At 37.4% G+C, this 23,627-nt stretch overlaps 1 protein-coding gene across 4 annotated transcripts in view; it reads left to right on the top strand.

Annotated features, from left to right (window-relative positions):
• The window catches only part of NAPB (NSF attachment protein beta), a 48,079-nt gene extending 26,279 nt beyond the window's left edge, over positions 1–21,800 (top strand). For 3 of the 4 annotated variants that reach the window (XM_081293165.1, XM_081293168.1, XM_081293167.1), the window contains 6 exons: positions 5,267–5,322; positions 5,499–5,583; positions 16,052–16,156; positions 17,314–17,382; positions 17,773–17,823; positions 19,691–21,800. In XM_081293165.1, coding sequence (XP_081149291.1) covers positions 5,267–5,322; positions 5,499–5,583; positions 16,052–16,156; positions 17,314–17,382; positions 17,773–17,823; positions 19,691–19,801 — 477 coding nt within the window. In that variant the 3' untranslated portion in view covers positions 19,802–21,800. The remainder of the gene's footprint in view (positions 1–5,266; positions 5,323–5,498; positions 5,584–16,051; positions 16,157–17,313; positions 17,383–17,772; positions 17,824–19,690) is intronic. The other variant, XM_081293166.1, reaches the window with a different exon arrangement.
• The last annotated feature ends 1,827 nt before the right edge of the window (positions 21,801–23,627 follow it).

The raw sequence follows: 23,627 nt of genomic DNA, 5'->3' as shown, positions 1-23,627 counted from the left end.
TCAGGAATACTTAACCAGACTGCCCACATTTCTCTCAAGTTTTTCTCTTGTTTTGCAGCACTGGTGTGGCTTATATCATGCTCTACCTTATGCTTGCATCTTTCCCTTTACTAGACTAAGTGCCTAAATCAACAGAGAGTTTTGTCTCTGCTTTTCTATTAGGTCCAAAGGGCCCAGAACTCTGGACATAGTAGACTCTAAATAAACATTTGTTAAATGAAAACTATGCCCCAGTGTCTGGCTTAGCAAACTGGGGAAGAGTCCTGGGGGCAGTATAGAAGTTGTACTCTCGTGGTTCACATTTGCCTTTCAGACTTCATGCTGATATCCACCTTTTTTGTTATTCAGTTCAAAACTTGCTATATAATATTCTTTAGTCTCCCCTACCCTATAATTGCCATCTTACTTGAGAAATCATTCTGATCTTGATCACATCAGAGCCATCCTGTGCATTGGTGTGTGAACCTTCGAAAGTTATCTGCAAATCCTGGAGGAAGGTGATGGAGCCTGGACCCAAGCTCTTAGTTGTTCCCTGGTGTGGGATTAATGATGAGTCAGGAAAGAGACATGTCTGGTATGGCTAGGGTCTTTCTTTGGTCAGAGTCTGGGATGGGCATAGTATCTTTATTGAGGTTGAGTAGTCTTTCGAGGTCAGGCAATGTGCAGGGTACTTCCTTGTTTAAGTACTCTAGTAGACCAGGACATTGGCATTATGCCATTTCTGCCACCAGAGCATGGTCTGACACTCACTTCACTATATGGTCTTCATAAAATTAAGGGTGAATACAATGATCCATGGCATACTCTTTTCCTCTTTAAAAAATAAATTAAAAAATTAAAAACCTGATTAGTGCTGGCAGCTTCTGAAAACCTATACCAGTGTCCCTGCCACTCTGAGGATTGACCAGTAGGTGGCACCCTCTTTACTGATATGTCCTGTCCTGTTAAAATGAATTACCCTAATGTAACTTATATGAAATTTTTACAAATGAATTTATTCTCTTTTAATTCTTTCCAGTGTCCGTCCACTGATTCATTCACAGTTTTAGCTATTGGAGAGTGAAGTTTGAAATTTCATAAACTCAGTTGTCTCAACTTGATAAAGTAAAACACTGAACCACATAATAAATAAGTCTTCCTTTAGGTGATCTCTTAAATGATCCAGAGGAACTATGACTCATTTCTGTTTTCAGCTTCTGAGCACACAGCAGGTTCATGGTAGGTCTTGTTTGACAGTATTTGTTCTGAAAGAATAGCTCCTTAAGGCTATTCACCCACACAGTGGACTCTTAAGCGTGAAATTATCAGGTACAACTGATTTCTAGTATTTAAGAATCTATTTGTGCCTGGTAAACTTTAATACATGTTAAAGTTCCACACTAAATGTAAATATCCAAAGATTATATACAGTTACCTCTTTCAAACTTTTCTGTGGAAGCAGTGCATATGCATGTTTTCCTTTCAAGTCTAATCTCTGTCAAAATTATGAATTTGATAATTAGTTTAATTAGCATTATTTAAAAAAAGTCTTCTTTTACTAATATATGTAGTTGTAGTTTACAGCGCTAACATTTTGCTGTACCAGCCATTCTCATTACTTAATAATATTAAGTTAAATCAAATTCCCAACATTTGTACATTTCCCCCTGGAACTGCCCCCCTGCCACCACCACCACCACCACCATGCAGCTATTCCATACGGCTCAGCTCAACCCTTATCATTGATTTCTGATAAGAACTAGGAAGACAAATAGCTCTCCTCTCTGTCCCAGGAAGAGTATTTCTTTGTAGAAAGACTTGATTATGTTTTTCATGATTTAATTTATTTCAATGGGAAATGATGCTAAACTCTGAATTCAGAGAATGAAGACAATTAAAAAGACTTTCTTGAGGGGTGGGAAAGGACTTTTGTGCATGCTAATTAAGCACACACTCTTACCATTGAGCTTCACCTCCAGCCCAAGATGGTTTTTGTTTTACTAATCATATTTATTGAAAAACTTCTGGGCTGGGAATGTGGCTCAAGTGGTAGCACGCTCGCCTGGCATGCATGCGTGCAGCCCGGGTTCGATCCTCAGCACCACATACAAACAAAGATGTTGTGTCCACCAAATACTAAAAAATAAATATTTTAAAAAATTCTCTCTCACTCTCTCTTTAAAAAAAAAAAAAAAAAACTTCTTCTGGTACTTCATATTAATCAAAATATTGGCAGTAGTTTAATAGGCACCTTTATTTGTTATGTCATTTGCATTTATTCCCTTACCATCTATTCATTGAACACCTGTCATGTGCTAGGCATTATAGTAAGCTCAGGGATATAATATTGAGCAATAGCCCCAGTACCTGTTCTCACAGAGCTTACATTGCAGTGGAAGAAGATGTATATTCAACCAGATAATCCCACTTGTGTCTACTTGTGTTCCAAAGGAATATATTCTTCCAGACACTTCTGTATGAGTGTACACTTGCAAAAAGAAGATCACAGTGGGGCTGGGGATGTGACTCAAGCGGTAGCACGCTCGCCTGGCATGCATGTGGCCCAGGTTCGATCCTCAGCACCACATACAAACAAAGACGTTGTATCCGCCAAAAAAACTAAAAAATAAATATTAAAAAATTTTCTCTCTCTCAAAAAAAAAAGAAGAAGAAGAAGATCACAGTGTATCTGTTCTTTGATAACTGTAGGGTTTTTTTTCCCCACATATTTTATTGGTGCATTGGTACATAATGATGGGATTTGTTATTACATATTCATACATGAACGCAATATAACAATATAATTTGGACATTATCACTCCCCAATTAACTGTGGCGGATTTTTGTGGGGGAGGATAGTTACCAGGAATTGAACTCAGGGGCACTCAGCCACAGAACCGCATCCCCAGCCCTGTTTTGCATTTTATTCAGAGACAGGGTCTCACTGAGCTGCTTAGTGCCTTGCCACTGTTGAGGCTGGCTTTGAACTTGAGATCTTTCTGTCTCAGCCTTCCCAGTCACTGGAATTACAGGCATGCACCAACATGTCCAGCTTGATAACTGTTTTAAAACTTAGTATTTTATGAAGAACTTTCCATCTTAATACTTTCTACTCCTTACTTTCAATCATAGTCCAATAGCCCAGCATATCTAACCACTTACGTTGTATCTAGTTATTCTTATTATACATAACACTGAGAAAAATCTGTTCAGGAGCATATTAATTAGCATAGTTAATGACAGAAACAGTAGACTCAAACATAATTATTGAAAATTATTCAAGGTGAATGCTCCATAATACAGATACTAGGATAGTATACAGATACCTCCCATTACTTCAGAGTTGCTCTGCTCTTGGACACTACCTCCTGCAGGAAGGCAGAAGCCTGTGGACTTTATGGGCCAGTTCTATTTGCTTCTTGTCAGCTCCCTATTCCAAAGTGGAATTCTAACATAATTCCCTAGCCTGTTGTTTTATTTGTTGTTTTATTATTCCTATGCCTGTTTCTTAACCCATGAAGAGCTGCCTTGACGCCATCAAAATAATGAATACAGTTTTGGGGAAGGCAACACCTTTAATCTGATTTTTGTATGCTGCTTGCTCCCTGTTTTAGGCTTAATGGGAAACCTTTGTCATTTAAGACAGGGATCTGCAAATGTACCACTTGTGCTCTATATGCCCACAGTTAAGAATGATTTTTATGTTTTTTAATCATTGGGAGAAAAGCATTTGTGACACATAAAAATAATGTGAATTAGAAATTTCATTGTCCATGAATAAAGATTCCTTAGAACACAGACACACATCTTATGTATATGTTGTTCCTGGTCATGCTGCCACAGGAGAGCTGAATCGTTGCAGCAGAGGTTGTTTGGTTCACAAACCCCAAGATATTTATTATCTGATCTATTACAGAAAAAGGTTGCTAGGTTCCTGATTTAAAGCCTTGTACATACTTACCTCTTGCCATTTGAGATGTAGAAGTCATTGCTTTTTCCAGGATTTATACATCTAAAACTTTGCTGAAAACAGCAACATACATCATAATGTATCTCTTTCCAGTGACTTTGCATAGAGTTTCAGGCTCTGATAGACACCTGTTTTACCTTCTGAACTGTCTTATTGCTTAATTTTCTTAATCTTCTGCCACAATATTATAAGAGCTTCTAGATTTCTGGCTTGGAATCTCTGTTTCCTTTCTACTTGATGGTTAATTGAGTGTCACACGTTTTAGATTGAAGGCACACTGTTGTTCAAGATGACTCATGTGACTAAGGAGACTAAAATACAAGGACCACAGATTCTTTACAAGTTAGCAAAACCTTATCTCAAAAATTTAAAAGTAAATAAATAAAAAGGGCTGGAGATGTGGCTTAGTGGTAGAATATCCCTGAGTCCAATTCCCAGTACCCCTTCCCCCCAAAAAAAAGACTTTTATGGCATTAGAGTAATCTGTGCTACAATAATATCTGTAGACTTAAAGTATAATGGAATTTCATATTTTTCCAAAATAGCAATCCGGTGTAGCTATTATGGGTTTGGCAGTGATGGGCACATTAGGGATGGAATGTTTTCTCCCTTTAAGAATATTTAGGGGGCTGGGGATGTGGCTCAAGCGGTAGCGCGCTCGCCTGGCATGCGTGCGGCCTGGGTTTGATCCTCAGCACCACATACAAACAAAGATGTTGTGTCCGCCGAGAACTAAAAAATAAATATTAAAAATTCTCTCTCTCACTCTCTCTTTAAAAAAAAAAAAAGAAAAGAAATTCTCTCTCACTCTCCTCTCTCACTCTCTCTTTAAAAAAAAAAAAAGAATATTTAGGAAGCAGAGTTCTGCCTTCTTCAATATCACTCCAATATCAATATAGGAAGTCTGACTTTAGTGTCATTCTGGAATTGGTGATTGCCATTCTAACTTATGGGAAGTGGAAAAGACCTGGAGAAGGATTCAGAAAAAGTAAGATATATGGCTTGAGCTTGAAAGTGGCCACAGCATGTCTGTTTCTATTTTATTGGAGAGAACTAGTCACATGGCCACCTCTGTCTGCAGTGGAGGCTAGAAAAGTTGGTTTGCTATGGCGGAAGGAAAGATTTTGATGGATAGAAAGCATTCTTCTGCCAGGAGCCCTACAGAGGTGTGCAATCCCTAAATAAAGTTGGCTGAATTGTGAAAGGTTTACCACTGGAATAGATTGATTTATGGGGGGCGGGGGGGGGGGAGATGTAGTGTAAAATGCAACTCTCTGAGTTAATTTATAAATGTGAGTAAAATATATGTATTTTCAGGCTATTGCACATTATGAACAATCTGCAGATTATTACAAGGGAGAAGAATCTAACAGGCAAGTGGTTTTTTTTTAATATTATATGGGTTTTATTATGTGTGAAAAAAAGATAAATCATCATTATACTATGTTAGTGTCTTTGTACCAAATGCAAGTATACCAGGGTTGAAACATGCACATCTTTTATTTTTCCTTTGGACTGTTATTTACTCTGCTCTGGTTGTTGATTTCAGCTCAGCTAACAAGTGTCTGCTGAAGGTGGCAGCATATGCTGCACAACTTGAACAGTACCAGAAAGCCATCGAGATCTATGAGCAGGTGAGAATACTCATGTCTCTTCAGTATAAGCCATTCATGATCATTTTTTTAATTAAATTTTATATTTCCTTTTTCTTTTTACTTAGATCATTCACATATATAAATAAGTAAAATTCATTCATTTTTAGTATATTCCCAAGTTTTATCACCATTACAAACTGTTTAAATCTAGAATCCCAAAATCAGCCCAGTACCTTATTCCAGTCTCTTCCCAGTCCCAGGAAAATATGATGTACTTTCTGTCTCTATGGATTTGCCCTTTAATATACATGGAATTCACAACATGTGTTCTTTTGTGACTGATTCCTGGCATATTATTTTCAAGATTCATCCATGTTGTAACCTATGTCAATATTTCATCATTATCATAGAAAGTGATACTCTATAGTTTGTTTACTCATCAGTTGATGAACATTTGGAATATGTCCATGTTTCCACTTTGGGGCTGTTAAAAAAAATACTGCCATGGGGCTAGAAATATGACTCAATGGTAGAACACTTTCCTGGCATGGGCTAGGCTCTGGATTCAATCCTTAGTACCACAAAAAAAGAAAAAAGAAGAAGAATATTACTATGAACATTTGTAGTTAGTTTTTCTGGGGTATGTTTTTAGTTCTCTTGGTTATATACCTAGGGATGGAATTACAATTGCTGGGCTATATGGTAAGCCTTTAGGGAAACTCAAACAGTGGCTGCACCATTTTACATTACCACCAGTCTTAACACAAGGATTCCAGTTTTGATGTACCATCACCAGTGCTTGTTTTTTTCAATAGCTCTCCTAATGAGTGTGTCTCCTTATGGTTTTGTTTTGCATTTCCCTAATGATTAGTGATGTTGAACATCTTTTTTGCATGCTTATTGAACCTTGTTATATTTGTAGAAATATCTAGCCAAGTCCTTTACCCACTTTTTCATTGGGTTGTCTTTTTTTGAGCTCTGTATATTCTGGGTATTGACTCCTATTAGATAATATAATTCACAAATATTTTCTCTCATTGAGTAGGTTGATTTTCACTCTTTGGATAAGTCCTTTTTCAGTTTCTGATTGGATTGATATGGTAATGAGTTTTAGGAGTTCTTTATGTATTCTGGATATTAATGCCTTATCAGATATGTGATTTGCAAATGTTTTCTCCCATTCTGTGGGTTTCATTTTTACTCAATTAGTCATCTTTTGATGCACAAACATTTTTAGTATTCATAAAGTCTAATATGTCTGTTTTTTTCCTTTGTTGTCTGTGATTTTGGTGTCAGATTATTATTGCCAGATTAAGTGGTATGAAGTTTTGCCCTGTGATTTGTTGTAAAAGTTTTATAGTTTCAGCACTTAGGTTTAAGTTTTTGATCCATTCTTAGTTAATTTATTTATATGCATATTAGGTAAGCATCTCACTTCATTCCTTTGCACGTGGAATTCCAGCTCACCAGCACCATTTGTTGAATAGACTTTGCTATTGAATGGTCCTACAACTCTCATCTTTGTTATTTCAGCAGTCTATGAGTTTATTTCTGGGATCTGTATACCATTATACCAGTATCACCTCATTTTGATTACTGTATCTTTAGAGGAAGTTTTGAAATCAGGAACTGTCAGTTCTATAATTTTGTTGTTCTTTCTCAAGATTGTTATGCTATTGTACACATACATATGCATGGAGGAAAAAGAAGGGAGAGAGAGATGACTTTTTTAATATTTATAGTTATAGATGAACACAATACCTCTATTTAATTTATTTTTTAATGTGGTGCTGAGAATCAAACCCAGTGCCTCACACATGCTAGACAAGCACTCTGAGCCACAACCCCAGCCCGAGAAGAGAAAATTTGAAGGAATTGATTCACATGATGATGGAAGCTGAAAAGTCTAAGATGTAGTCAGGAGGCTGAAGACCCAGGAAAGCAGATAGTAGAAGTTCCAGTCCAAATCTGAGTCCAGATACATGATACTAATGTCTCTGCTCTCGGGCAGTCAGGCATTGAAAATGAATTATCCTTTACTCATTAGATTTTATTCTTTTCAGGCCTTCAATAGGTAAATCTCTCTTACTCATTGTACTGATTCAAATGTTAATCCTATCTAAACACCTTCACTGATATATTAGAATAAAGTTTAACCAATATCTGGGTGCCTGGTAGTGTATTCAAGTTAACAAAAAATTAACCCTCACAGTGTATTGTCATTTTGACTATTAAGTCTTAAGAATCTGCCCATACAGAACATCTTTCCATTTAATTAGATCTTTAATTTTGTTCAAAAATATTTTATAGTTTTCAGCGTGTAAGTTTTGCACTTCCTTAGTTAAATATATTCCTAAGTATATTTTTGATGCTATTGCAAAGGAATGGCATTCTTAATTTCCTTTGTAGAACGTATAGAAATATAATTGATTTTTGCATATCATTCTTGGATCCTGCAGCCTTGCTGGACTTGTCAGCACCAATAGATGTTTCTGTGGATCTCTTAGTATTTTCTATGTATAAGACCATTTCATCTTCAGATGTTTTACTTTTTCTCCCTAATCTGAAAGCCTTTTATTTCATTTTCTTGTCAACTGCCTTGGTTGTAATCTCCAATGCAATATTTAATAGAAATGACTAGGGCAGTCATTCTTGTCTTATTCCTTATCTTAGAGGAAAAGTTTTCAGTTTTTCAGCATTAGGTATGATGTTAAATGTGGGTTTTTAAAAATTGATGTTTATCATGTTGAGGAAGTTCTCTTCTATTCCTAGTTTGTTCCGCTTCCTTTTTTTTTCTCATTAAAGGATGTTATATTTTTTAAATACTTTTATGCATTTATTGAGACAAGCAACAGCTTTTGTCCTTCATTTCATTAATAAGGCATATGACAGTAATTTTCATGTGTTGACCCAAACTCACATTCCTTGGACAAATCCTCCTTAGCAAAGTTTTTCAGTGTCCCCAAGAATACCCTCAAATTCAGTAATTTGCTAAAGGGCCTCAGAAATCACTGAAAGCGGGGCTGGGGTTGTGGCTCAGTGGTAAAGTGCTTGCCTAGCACATATGAGGCACTGGGTACGATCCTGGGCACCACATAAAAATAAATAAATAAAGACATTGTGTTCATCTACAACTTAAAAATTAAAAAAAAAAGAAGAAATCACTGAAAGCTATTATAATCACAGTTATGGTTTATCACAGCAGAATGATACAGGTTAAAATCTGCTAAAGGAGAATCTCATGGGATGTTTCCAGAGAGCTCCAGATATAGCAGTTCTAGTTGACTTTTCCCAGTGGAGTTGTGTAGATAGCCCTTACTTTTCCCAACAGCGATGTGGGAGAAATGCACTTAGGCTGTTGTCAACCAAGGAGGTTTACCTGAATCTGGTATCCTGAGTTTTTAGGTTGGCCTGAACCACATTATTTCAATCTCTCAGGTTAACAGTGACACTATTTTTAGCAAAACATTTCCAGAGCTTAGAGGTAATGTCACAGGAGCTACAAGCACATGTCAGTCTTCTCTTTGGGCAACATTAGTTCTTTACTGTGTAGCCATGGTAAGCAATTGTTTTCGTGAGCTACAAGAATTAGTTTGTTAATATTTTATTGAGGATATTCATAAAGGATATTGATCTTTAGTTTTTCTTTATTTGTGATGTCTTTGTTTGGGAATCAACGGAATTCTGATGTCAGAATAAGTTAGTGTTCTCTGTTTTTGAGTTTGTAAAGGATTGATATTATTATTTAAACATTTGGTAGAATTTGGTGATTTTTCTCTGTTGTTTTGTTTTCATGTATTGATTTCTGTCTTCATTATTTTCTGATACTTTCTTTGGATTTATCTTGCTCTTTTGTTTATTTTTTCCTGAACATTTCAGTGGATGCTTAGTTTCCAGATTCTCCTCTTTGTCGTGTATGCATTTTACTGATTTCAAATACCTTTTCAACACTGCTTTGAACGTGTCTCATGATTGATTCATTATTGTATTTTTTACTCCGACTCTTTTTTTTTTTTTTTTTTTTACTTATTTCCTTTGGGATTTCATTAACTCATGGATCATTTATTTAATTTCCAAATGTTGGAGATCTTCCTTTAGTCTTTTCTCTTGTTGATTTGTAGTTTGATTCATGTGACTGGAGAACACATTTTAGTGGTTTTCATTTTTATGTATTATGGGTTGTTTCTGGGCTCAAGAGTGTGGTCTGTCTTGGCCATGTGTTTTTGGTGTACTATTGCTGGGCAGTCTATTCTCACTATTGGTCAGATCTTGTTGGTTGATGAGTATCCTTGAACTCTGGATACATGCTGATTTTCTGTCTAGTTCTGTCCCTGACCTGGTGGGTTCTTGTGTTCTCTACCAGAAGAATCAGGCAAAGGCAGTGTCACAAGAACAAGCCTTCTTATTGGAGGTTTCTGCTGCAGCCAAAAGGAAAACAACATTGGGCAGACTATTAGGTTGGCTCAAGCAAAGGATAATGTGTGCAGCTTTTATGGCATCTACTGGGTTAACAGGAACTTGGTCTCTTGATATCATCACATTTAAAGTTGGTACTTCAGTTGTGCCTGCACTCTTCATTATTCTTCTTCATGTGTTGCATGCTTTTTTACTACCTTAAGTCTCCACACAAGAGACTGAGTATTATAAGGTAAAGGTAACTTAAATGACTAGTCTACACATACATTTGTTCCTTATCACTTGGTAAAGTACTCAGTATTATTTGTAGAACAGAGCAGGCTGTTTGTTTTTCTTTCTCCCTGGGTTTGATGTTAATGACTTTGTCTGATTCTGACCCTTTTTAAAGTATTTCTGATGGCTGTATAAGTCTAAATAGCTGGGGCTGGGGATGTGGCTCAAGTGGTAGCGTGCTCGCCTGGCATGCGTGAGGCCCGGGTTCGATCCTCAGCACCATGTACAAAGATGTTGTGTCCGCCGAAAAACTAAAAAAATATTAAAAAAAAAAAATTCTCTCTCTCTCTCCCTCTCCTCTTTTTTTAAAAAAGGAAAAAAAAAAGTCTAAATAGCTGAGGTGACTTTTTAGCTTCCAGTCTCCAGGTAAATTATCTTAATTCATAGCCTTGGAGATTATTGTTTTTTTTTTCTTTTTTTGGTATTAGAGATTGAACTCAAGGCCACTCAATCACTGAGCCACATCCCCCAGCCCCTATTTTGTTTTTTATTTAGAGACAGGGTCTCACTAAGTTGCTAAGCTCCTCACTGTTGCTGAGGCTGGCTTTGAACTCACAGTCCTCCTGAGTTAGCCTCCCAAGCCGCTGGGATTACAGGCTTGTGCCACTGCACCCAGCTCACTTTATTTAATTTCTAAGTTACTAGTGTGTTTGTTAACCATATAAGGCTGAGAGCTAGTTTGATTCTCTCATTTCCCCTGAGAGGTTTTAACCACTTAATCCTATGGAATTCTGTTTTTCACGGGGGTCCCTCACTATATCAGTTCTCCCTATTATTGAGAATGGGGGGGGGGGGGGTTGAAGTCTCCAGCTATCATTGTGAATTTATCTTTTGTTCTGTAGTCTTTGTGTTGCATATTTTGTTCTTTGAAAATTGACCCTTTTGGGCTGGGGATGTGGCTCAAGCAGTAGCTCGATCACCTGGCATGCGTGCGCCCGGGTTTGATCCTCAGCACCACATACAAAGGTGTCCGCCAAGAACTAAAAAATAAATATTAAAAAAATTCTCTCGGGCTGGGGATGTGGCTCAAGCAGTAGCGCGCTCGCCTGGCATGTGTGCGGCCCGGGTTCGATCCTCAGCACCACATACAAACAAAGATGTTCTGTCCGCCGAAAAAACTAAAAAAAAAAAATAAATAAATATTTTTAAAAAATTCTCCCTCTCTCTTTAAAAAAAAAAAAATTCTCTCTCTCCCTCTCCCTCTCTCTCCCTCTCTCCCCCCCCCACTCTTTTTTTTTTGCTTTGTTTTTTTTTTTAATTTTTTTTTAAAGAGAGAGAGAGAGAATTTTTAATATTTATTTTCTAGTTTTCAGCGGACACAACATCTTCGTTTGTATGTGGTGCTGAGGATCAAACCCGGGTCGCACGCATTGCCAGGCGAGCATGCTACCGCTTGAGCCACATCCCCAGCCCTCTCCCCCACTCTCTCTTAAAAAAAAAGAAAAAAAGAAAATTGACCCTTTTATTGCTATATGATTTTTTTCTGTCTGGTAATTTTCTTTGTTGTAAAATGTACTTTATCTAACTTCTGTCCTCTTTTTTCTCTGAATTAATGTTTACGGAACTTTTTCTACCCTTTTTTCAACCTATGTCATTATAATCAATGTTAATTTTTTGAGTTCCTTATATTTGGGTCATATTTTTAAATCTGCTCTGCTAATTTCTCTCTTTAAGTTTGTGTATTTAGATTATACACATTTAATATAATTGTTGTTATATCAGGTCTTAATTCTTCCATTTTATGTTTTCCTTTCTATTTGTCCTAGGGGATTTTGGTTTTGGGGTTCCCCCCCCCAGGGGATTTTGTTTGTTCCTTTTGTTTTTATTCTCTTTTTCCTGCCTTCTTGTGGGTTAGAGTGGAGTTGTTGTTGGTGGTGGTGTTTTCTATAGTGTTTTTGAATATATTTCTTGGAAAAGCCTTTTTAGTGGTTGCTGTATTATATTATATTTACATAAATTGTCACAGTCTTATCAGTTTCAGTGAAATACAGAAATCTTACCTCATTTTATGTTCTTCTGCTCTCCCCCTTCAATATATATGGCTTATGAATTTTCTGTGCATATATTTAGAACCACATCTTTCAGTAAAAGAATTGTTGCTTGGGCTGGGGATGTGGCTCAAGCGGTAGCACGCTCGCCTGGCATGTGTGCGGCCCGGGTTCGATCCTCAGCACCACATACAAACAAAGATGTTGTGTCCGCCGAAAAAACTAAAAAATAAATATTAAAAAAATTCCCTCCCTCCCTCCCTCCCTCCCTCCCTCTCTCTCTCTCTCTCTCTCTCTCTCTCTCTCTCTCTCTCTCTCCCCCCTCTCTCTCTATAAAAAAAAAGAATTGTTGCTTCAACTATAAAACATAATTTAGAAAACTCAAGAAGGAAAGCTATTATATTTACTTACATTTTTGTTTCCTGTGTTTTTTCTTCCTTCCCCTTGTTCTAAGATTCCTTCTTTCATTGTTTCCTTTCTATTGAGAAAACAAACCTTTGCCATTATTTTAAGGTACATCAGCTGGCAACAAATTATCTTAATTTTTCTTCTGGGATTATCTTGATTTTTCCCTTCAATCTTGAAATATATTTTCTCTGAGTATATAATTCTGGGTTGATAGTTCTTCTCTTTGAGTTTGGAAAATATGCAATTTGTAGCCTCCTTAGTTTCTGACAAAAAACCTGCTGTCAAATGGCTTTTTTCCCATTTTAGGTAGATGTTTTTCTCAAGCTGTTTTCAGATTTTTTTTCTTTTGTCTTCAGGTTTTAGAAGTTAATTATTATGTGATGTGGGAAGGATCTCTTTGGTTTTATCTTATTTCGTTTTAAACCTGAATATGTAGATATACATTTCATGCCACATTTGAGAAGTTTTCAGTGATTATTTCTTAAGATACTTTTTAGCCCTTTTATCTTTCTCCTCCCCTTCCAAGACTCAGGTAACACAAATGTTAGACCCTGTTTTAGTCCCATAGGGCCATGATACTCTGCTTTTTTTTTCCCCCATTCTGTCTTATGACTGTTGTTTGGTCTCTGTTGTTGAGTAATTTCTATTCTGTCTTCCCGTTTACTGATTCTTTTCCTTTATCCATTCAACCTGCTGTTGAACCCACACAGTTTTTATATATGAGTTTATCAGTTCTAAAATTCCCATGCTTTTTTTAATATTATCTTTTTTTTTTCTTATGACTTTACTTTGTCTTGTCATTGCTTTTTAAATTTTCACCAGTTTTTGTAATTGCTTGTTGAAGTATTTTTGTGAGGGCTTCTTTAAAACTTTTGTTAGATAATTCTTGTTTTTTTTAATCTTTATTTTATTTATTTATTTTTTTAAAATATATATTTATTTTTAGGTGTAGATGGACACAACACAATGCCTTTATTTTTATGTGGTGCTGAGAATCAGACCCAGTTCCGGCCTGTGCTAGGCGAGTGCTCTACTGCTGAGCCACAATCCCAGCCCCAAAACTTTTTGTTAGATAATTCTAACATTTTTGATTTTTTTTATTAATATTTTTTAGTCATAAATGGACATGACTTTAATTATTTATTTATTTTTATGTGGTGCTGAGGATTGAACCCAGTGCTTCACAGACGTGCTAGACGAGCGCTCTACCACTGATCCCCAGCCCCAGCCCCAGCCCAGCAATTTTCATATTATGTCAGAACACTCAATCTTATTTAAACTTTCTCTTTTTTTTTTTTAAAGATAGAGTGAGAGAGGGGAAGAGAGAGAGAATTTTTTTTTAATATTTTTTTTTTTTATTTATCGGCAGACACAACATCTTTGTATGTGGTGCCGAGGATCGAACCGGGCCGCACTAAGCTTGCCTTCGGGTTGGGGATGTGGCTCAAGCGGTAGTGCGCTAGCCTGGCATGCGTGCGTGCGGCCCGGTTCGATCCTCAGCACCACATACAAACAAAGATGTTGTGTCCGCTGAGAACTAAAAAATAAATAAATATTAAACAATTCTCTCTTTCTCTCTCTCTCTCTCTCTCTCTCTCTCTCTCTCTCTCTCTCTCACTCTCTTTAAAAAAAAAAAAAAAAAAAAAAAAACGCTTGCCTTCATTGACACTCCTCTGACTGCAGAAGGTTGGGGTAATGTTGGTGGAGGTAAAAGTTTAGGCCCCCCAGGAGGCCTCCATTAATATATGAATGGAGACCCTCATTCCTCCTGGGCAGAGGTTGTTAGCATTCCTCATTCAATACTTGGTCTCCAATAGCACCATACTGAGGTTGTGCCTTTTTGATGATAATGGGAGTCTTTTCCCTCCACTAAACCTCTTCTGACCCCTCTTCACCAGTGGCAGTTGGAGGGCACCCTGATCCTGCGGGGTGCAGGTGGACTGCAGTCTTCCCATGTGGTTTTCTTTGCTTCTGTGGGAGGTGGAAGGTGGGAATGAAATCTCTATTCTCTGTTTGGCCTCACAAACCACCCTGGCAGGATTAGGGGCTATTCCATACAGTCATACAGGAATGGACATTTACGCTCCCTCTTCAACCTTTGGTGATATAAGTAGGGATGGGGCCATAACATTTCTGTGGTGCGTGGCTGTAAGAGAGTGCTTATTGTCTAAATATTGTCTTTTGAACCTTTCCTAGTCCTTTGTCTAGAGGAAGCAGGCGTTTGTCTGTCTTTTTTTTTTTTGGTCTGCACCTATAGGCGTTTCTGGGTTCTCAGTTCCATATTTGAAATATCAGGAAATAAAAAACCCAGAAGACCCATTGATGTGTTTCCCTTTAATCTCAAGGGTCCTAGCTGATGTGCTGTCTTCTGTTTACCTTTCAGAGATATTTGTTTTATATAAAATGACCATTGCTTTTGAAAGACCCCCAGACCCTCAAATCCCCCGTCCAAAAGAGAACTAGCGTCACACTGGCTGCAAAAGCAAGAGGCAAATTTATTAAACACAGGCGCCTGCGGGTGCACAGCAAAACCTCAGCCGAAGCTTCGGTGAACTGGCACACCGGGCTTTGGGGTACAGATCTTTTATAGGGAAAAAGGAGTTGTTTTCCACCTAGCACAATAACAGGTGTTTTTGAATCCAGCATACACGTCACTTAAAGGGTAAACTTGTTTTTCACTATGATAAACTTGTTTTTCACTATGATAAACTTGTTTTTCACTATGATAAACTTGTTTTTCACTATAGGTTCCCGAAAAACTCATTAATCTCATAGGTTTACATTTTGTTTCCTCCCTGTTCCCGCTTATGATCCCAGTTTGCTCAAGCATGTCCTGTGATGTGGGCAGGGTGCCCTTTCTAACAGGTCATGTGGTGAGCTCACCTGTTTACTTCATACTTTCTACTTTTCATAATCAAGCCTTAGGTTATGGGGCTGGGGTCTTTCACTTTTAGTTGTGCTTAGTGGGAAGAATAAGAGAAAATATATCTTCATCTTCCTGGAAGCAGAAGTCATCTTCTGAGTCTTTTTTTTTTTTTTTTCACAGGATGGCACTTGTCTAATAAAATGTTTTATTGTTTGACATTGGGTTAAAAGAATGTATTCCGGGCTGGGGAGGTGGCTCAAGCGGTAGCGCGCTCGCCTGGCATGCGTGCGGCCCGGGTTCGATCCTCAGCACCACATACCAACAAAGATGTTGTGTCCGCCGAAAACTAAAAAATAAATATTAAAAAAAAAAATCTCTCTCACTCTCTCCTCTCTCACTCTCTCTTTAAAAAAAAAAAAAAAAGAATGTATTCCATGGCTAAACTAACATAAAATGCACAAATATTTTCTAAAAAGTGATAGATGGATGAACAGAATTATTTTGTTTAGTATAAGAAGGTAAAACTTTTAAATCTAACCTTATTTTCTGTGCCTAGGTTGGGGCAAATACTATGGATAATCCTCTGTTGAAGTACAGTGCAAAAGATTACTTCTTTAAAGCAGCTCTCTGTCACTTTATAGTAGATGAGTTGAATGCCAAGGTAAGGAGTCTTTTTCTGATATGGTTTATCCTTGAGAACAGGTACTCTGTTGTTCTTGATGTCATTTCATGTGGGTATTAGTAGTAGCAAGATTAAACTGGGCAAATTAAAAATAATAATTTTGGGCTAGGTGCAGTAGCGCCTACCTGTAATTCCAACAGCTCACAAGGCTGAGGCAGGAAGATTATTAAAAGTTCAAAGCCAGCCAGCCTCTCAGCAACTTAGGCTCTAAGCAACTCAGTGAGACCTTGTCTCTAAATGAAATATTTAAAAAGGGCTGGGGATGTGGCTCAGTGGTTAAGCATCCCTGGGTTGAATCCCCTGTACCAAAAAATAATAATAAAAATTTTATGGTTAACAGCTACCAAAACAGTACTTAAAATTTTCCTTAAGTAATTTTGCTTTTGAAAAGAATTAGGGAACTAAGAGGGAGACAATTAAAGTAGAATAATGTTCTTTTAAGAAAAAAAAAAGAAAGAAAGAAAACTTAGAAATGGAGGTGGAATGCAAATTGGAAAAAGTAGAAATACAAAGTGAAGACAAAGGCAAGGACCCAGGCAGCCTTGGTGTTCACTGAAGAGCAGAATTAAAGCCACTGAGAGGGGCTGGGGATGTGGCTCAAGTGGTAGCGTGCTCGCCTGGCATGCATGCAGCCCGGATTCGATCCTCGCACCACATACCAACAAAGATGTGTCCGCCGAGAACTAGAAAGTGAATATTAGAAATTCTCTCTCTGTCTCCCCTCTTTCACTCTCTCTTTAAAAAAAAAAAAAAAAAAAAAAGCCACTGAGAGAAAAATATTCTAGAGTCCTTCAACCTCAAGCAGTAATCTAAATGTGGTTTATTTGGTGTTTATACAGTGTTCTCCCATGAATGGATGAACACACACCTGGCTGTGACCTTTTGAGAATTATATTTTGACCATAATGTCTTCACAGCAGCCTAATTTAAAAAAAAAAAAAGTTTAGAAATTTATTCTCAATTAAAATTGAAAATTCAAAAATAAATAGGTTTCTGTGTTGATTCTGATGTTGGGATTAACTTATTAAACATTTAAATGGGATTGTAGATAAATCTTACTGAAGTACATAGAAAATTGAAATCTTGTTTCCTAGTTTAGCAAGTCTGACACTGATGAGTGGTCTTTCCTCCCTCAGCTTGCCCTTGAGAAATATGAGGAAATGTTTCCAGCATTTACTGATTCAAGAGAATGTAAATTATTGAAAGTAAGTAATAACAGAACTTTACAGGAAAAAAAAAAACAACAACAACTTTGCAACACCGTAAGTGGGACTGGCTTTAAAATGAAATTTTAGTTAATAAATCTGCTAAGGGGGCCTGGTATTGTCCTGCTTTTTCATAACAGGTATTCAGATGTCATGAGGTTCAACGATGTGAGTGCTGTGTTCTGAAACAAACAATGTGAAAATTTTAATATAAAAGCTAGACCCCTAATTTGGATAATTCTTATACTTAAATTTCTTCAACTTTTTAAGATGCTTGGCAACATCAGTATGATACCACGGCTATTTCTGGGTTGAAGTATCCATTTACAAATGGGACATTTTTGGCCTTAGCCAACCTAATTTCTTCATTTTTTTTTTTAATGACTCCAGAAACTTCTAGAAGCTCATGAAGAACAGAACAGTGAAGCTTACACTGAAGCAGTAAGTTTTACCTTTGGAATATGATATATTTTTTGAAGGTTTATGTTAAGAAACTTTTTCATTGTGTGAGTTCTAGACTTTTATTTAAATGTGATTTTAGTTCCATACCTCCATTTGTGTTTTCCAAGTAATGTGTTATATATTTCACAAGTCAGACAGCCTACAGTCTTTTAACCAAGCACCATGCTGAAATTCCAATAGTATTTAGTCCTGTTTGACTTATGCTCATAACTAATATAGCTCTGAGGCTACATCAGGGGCTAATGTCCCATACTGTTATATGGCTATTTTAATGTTTATTTTTGAAAATTATCTCATCTATAAGTAAGTATAAAGTAAATTTAGTTAAAGTACAGTTGAAAATATAAAAACCAAATACTGGGTTTTTATATTTGTGGTATAAAATAACACAAATATAGTTTTTTGGTTTTTTTTGTTTTGTTTTAGTACTGGAGATTGAACCCAAGAGTGATTTACCATTGAGCCACATCCCCAGCCTTTATTTTTTATTTTATTTTTATTTTTTATTTTTTGAGACAGGGTCCCATGAAGTTGTTTTGAGCCTTGCAAAGTTGCTGAGGCTGGCTTTGAACTTGTGATCCTCCTGCTCCAGTTTGCTGAGTCACTGGGATTACAGTCATGTGCCACTGTGCCTGGCATGTTTTGTTTTTTATGATTGTCTTCTTCCTGTTCTCCCATCTTTTGCTGTCTTATGTTTAGAATCAAGTGGATTTCTTAATGTCCTCTGTTTATATGTTCATCATATCCCTGAAGTTATAGGGAAAAGGAATATTTTCCTATTTAAATTTTCCTCCCAAACTAATCTCATCCTGTTATTTTATTCTTTGGTAATGCATTGAAATGCATTAAAGGAATTCTGCTTCCACACCTCCTATCTCTGCGTTATGTTATTCTATGAACATTAAACTTTTCCATGTTTTTTCTAATTGTTATGCTACATACAGTTTCTTCCATCACATTGAGTGTACTCCTCCAGTTATAATTTTTGCCGTTTGTGTGTGTTTGCATACAGAGCAATATAAAAGCACAGGAACTTGTCACTAGTACCATCAAAATAATCTCAGGGTGGGACTGGGGCTTTGGCATAGTGGTAGAGTACTTGCCTAACACACATGAGGCAGTGGGTTCGATCCTCAGCACCACATAAAAATGAAATAAAGATAGTGTGTCCACCTTCAACTAAAAAATAAATATTTTATTTATTATTTTTTAAATACTTTTTTAGTTCTAGATGGACACAATACCTTTATTTTATTTATTTATTTTTATTTGGTACTGAGGATCAAACCCGTGCTTCACGAGTGCTAGGCAAGCGCTTTACCACTGAGCCACAACCCCAGTCCTAAAAAATAAAATTTTTTTTAAAAAATAGTCTCAAGGGGCTGGGGATGTGGCTCAAGCGGTAGCGCGCTCGCCTCGCATGCGTGCGGCCCGGGTTCGATCCTCAGCACCACATACCAACAAAGATGTTGTGTCTGCCGAGAACTAAAAAAAAATAAATATTAAAAATTCTCTCTCTCTCTCTCTCTCTCTCTCTCTCCTCTCTCATTCTCTCTTAAAAAAAAAAAATAGTCTCAGGATAATGAAAAAAAAACTTTTAATGAGGAAAGTTATAAACTAGAATGAATAATTTCTAATGAAGAGTGTTGGTGGTTGTTATAAAATATTTGAACAGTGCTTTGTTCAAAACACTGTTTTTTTAAAGAATTGTATACTACATCCAGTATTTATTTCATTGTTTTGCACTTTGAATGTATACTCAATGTGTGTATACACATTTCGACTGCTGAAATGTGATTGAATGTATTTCCATGGAATAATCTCTGTTCCTCTTTCCTTAAAATAGGTGAAGGAGTTTGACTCAATATCACGCCTGGATCAGTGGCTGACCACCATGTTACTTCGTATCAAAAAGTCCATCCAAGGGGACGGGGAAGGAGATGGAGACTTAAAATGAAATGTTTGTCTTTGTGGCATGCAGCTAACTCCTTTAGTTTTGTCTTAGGGCCAAGTGATCTTTATGGGATGCCCATTTAATGGCTTCATTTTGTTGCATATGAGCCAGTCTGTGTGTATTGTTCAAGCTCACTACTTCTGTGTTACTGTGAAATGGTCAAATTGGAGGCTCCTCCTGTTCGTGTGGTTATGACAACCAAAGTATATTTCATGCTTGTCAGTATCCCCAGAGTTTTCTTTAAGAAGAACTTCAGAATCTTATCCCTGATATTTACAGATCCCATGTTTGATGTTGCCACATGTTTTTGTCTTTTTTCTTGGACTGTAGTCCTATATCCAATTGTTCTAAGAGATGCTTTGCAAATACTCTGTATATTGGGCATCTAGATGTATTTAAATGTGTGTGTTTAGTTCAGGTAGTTATTAGGAATGTGTTTTTAATTTCGTTAGAAATTGTTTATTTCTGTTCTGTGATTATTTTGTCGGTGCTAGTGACAAGTTTCTTTGCTTTTTGTATTGTTCTGTATGCTCACATATGCATGGCATAAATTTTAGAGCAGCTGGACTCTTGTTGGCATTACTTGCATTGTGAGGAAAAGAAGTCTCTGGTAAGTACTTTTTTGTATATGGATAAATGTCCAGGTGGACTTGATAATTTGGCCTGAACACACACACTCAAATATGTAAGATCTATGAAAGATAGAATTTTTCTTTACCCACCTTTAGTTGGGGTGGAAATCCCTTTCTTTACCTTTGCATAAAAGTGTTTTAAATTGTCACATCCTTTTCTTCATTTTCATATGTATATACTTACCCACATTGAGCTGTTGAGCTTCCATTGAGCTGCCCTATTTACCATGATTGTGTGAATCTTGATCAGGGTTGGATGGGTGATCCCAGTTGGAGCTTGAGAATATTTGTGATTCGCCTGTTCAACATATAGATTAGGTGGGTTCAGCATGACACAGAAGTTCGTGCCTGGTTGGGCAAGAACCCTGTGTCTGAGGAGACTTGGTTTTTCATTGATAGATCTCTGTCCTACTTGCTTGGCTTACATAACATATATATGTTCTCTTGATTTGAGAACTTGATCCCTAGTTACTTTATATGCAGATAATGTACTATAGAAATGGTCTTGTTTTCTGAATCTTCATTGTATATTTTATGCTGAAATGATTTGTTTGAGGTGCATATGTTGCCAGACATAACTCACAGTCTTTTCTAAATTGTGCTGCTGCCATGAGTGACAGTTATATGAAACTTCCTATGTTTTGTCAAAATAGTAGGTTGTATTGCAATGGTGTTCTCATTTTTGGATGGCCCCTTCACTTCGACTGCTGAAATGTTGATTGAGTAGAAGTGAATGGATATTACCAGGTCAGGGGCTGAGTGAGGAGAGTTTGAGGATAGGTGAGTAGCTTGTGTCAGTCTAGGTTAAAAGAGGAAGTGTGGGAGATCAAGTTGGAAAAGGCCCATCAAAAGGCAGCTGCAAAGACTTTGTGACCCAACATGGTGGTTATATGCATGAGGTGTCCTGGGAAAGCAGAAAGCTCAGTGATGTCAGTGGAGGAAATGGGCTCCAGACGCCAATGCAGATTCCCTCTTGGTTTAAAATATCTGGGGTTCTTAAGTAAAAACTGGTTATCTCTGAAGACTAAATTTGGAGTGAGCCTGTTGGTGCTTCTTGACTCCATGTTAGAATTGGTTCTTGTTGTTGTACCTAATGTGTTCTTCAGCCCACCACATGATGTTTGTGAAAACAAAGTGTTGGGAGTAGTTCTGTAGCTCAAGTCTTCTGGGTCTGAGTCAATTCTAGGAGGAAGGCATTTGAATACCAGCCAGTGTGTTGTGTCAGCACTATTCAAGAAGTGTGTGTCCACTTGTTAAAAAGAGAACTGGTCTGATCATTTAAAGTGAAAACCAAGTGATGCCTTTCAGGGCAACCGTTTAACTTTCAGCATGGTCCCCTAGCTGACTCCTGTCTGAAGAAGAGGCATTTTTTTTAAAAAAATAGTGTTTGTACCATTTTTCTATGCTGATCAGAGAGTCTCTTGTTTGTATTAAAACAAATTGTGGGATCAGTGTCTGGGTTAAGAAACAATTTTTGTTTTTAATATTTCACATTAAACAAACAAAAGTAATTATAATGTTAATAACAAACCTGCTAGAAGACAAAAGGAAAATCAGAAGAACCCAGACAATAGTGTGCAAACTCACTTTCTTCAAATGTCCCATGAGTACAGTGGCATGTCTCAAGATGCCTAGAAGTTAGGCTTTCCACACTTGTAGTTATTTATGAACAAAATAGAATGATCATTTATGTAACAGTACTTGTACTTTAGCAAATCTGGGTTAGTTCACAGTTGAAGTCAATTCAAATTTCTTACGGGAAAGCTTTGCTTTTTGTGGCAACATTTTTATATAAGCTTGTGTGAATTCCTTTTTTATTTAATGATCTGAACACAGTATTTTTGCACAATTGTGACCATGTGTGGTGGTGTCACTGTAACCAAAGTCTATGCACCAGCCCTTGTGCATTTATTGTTCCCTCTGGTATTATGCATTTAAAATGTCCAAATCCAAACCTTTGTGACTTTCTTTGGAGGACCTGGCAGCACAGCATGCCCCCGTGACCTGCCCGCTGTGGTGTGACCAGTAGCAGGCTTCCTGCCCTGTGACGTCCTGAGTTGCTCTCAGGCAGGGGATTACATTATGAAAACTAACCATGTAACATTAAACCTACCCTAGCAGAAAGAATATGTTTTATGTGAACCTGTACAGTAAATAAAGTGGAAATTATGAGTAATATTTTGACTAGTTTTTCTTAGCAAAATTGACACAGATCAAAAGTAGCTTCCTTTCCTTCAAATTGTCCTGTCATTGTCTAAGGCCGTGCCATTAATATTCTGTAGGCTCTCTGAACCTCAGTCACTTGATGGCACCTTGGGGCACTACAGTGATTTTGCAGGGTGAGCTTTTTTTTTTTTTTTTTAATATTTTTAATATATATGGACCTTTATTTTATTCATTTAGTTATATGTGGTGCTGAGGATCAAACCCAGTGCCTCACACATGCTAGGCAAGTGCTCTACCACTGAGCCACAATCTCAGCCCAAGGGTGAGCTTTTTTATTTTTATTTTTTTAGTTTTAAGGACACGATGCCTTCATTTTATTTATTTATTTTTATGTGGTGCTAAGTGAGCTAGGCAAGTGCTCTACTGCTGAGCTGCAACCCCAGCCCCCATCCCCAGGGTGATCTTTTTAGAAGGAAGCCATGGTGCCTTCTTGTTGATTCAGGATACTAAGTGTGCATAGTAACTGCTAACTTCCCCTTCTCGTCCTTCTTGAATCCTTTGGGCTCTGTAGTTACTTGCAAAGTTGAGGGAGGAATCTCTTTGCCAGAAAACTGTTAAGCTGGACGAGATAAAGGAACCCCAAAACCGGATTGCCCCCTGTGGGAAGCCATTCTAACACGTGATTGGGTGACTCCCGTTAAGGGCCTGAGGCGCTTTGGCTCTGTCGAAGCTTTCCCGACCCTTTCCTGATGAGAGAGCCCATCCGTATGGGGGTGTGCCTGACCACTGACCCCGGGGACCCAATCACTGACCCTGACCTTGGAGTGCAGTCCCCCCCTCAACCTTCATTGGATGGAATTCTCCCCTGAATCTCTTGTTCCCCAATAAAGGGCTACTCCCAGGCATGTTCGCTCTCTCTCTCTCCTGCTAGCCCTGAGTAATCCTCGCTGCCCTGCTGGGCGGCTAGAGGTGGGAACCAGAGAGGTGAGCAATAGAAATGAGGTAACTGAGTCTGTGTGTTTATTTCGATC

This window comes from Spermophilus citellus, assembly GCF_964194105.1.
Source record: "Spermophilus citellus genome assembly, chromosome: 4".
NCBI classification, from domain to species: Eukaryota; Metazoa; Chordata; class Mammalia; order Rodentia; family Sciuridae; genus Spermophilus; species Spermophilus citellus.
The sequence above is the reverse complement of the archived record's forward strand: the minus strand, read 5'-3'. Positions and strand labels throughout refer to the sequence as shown.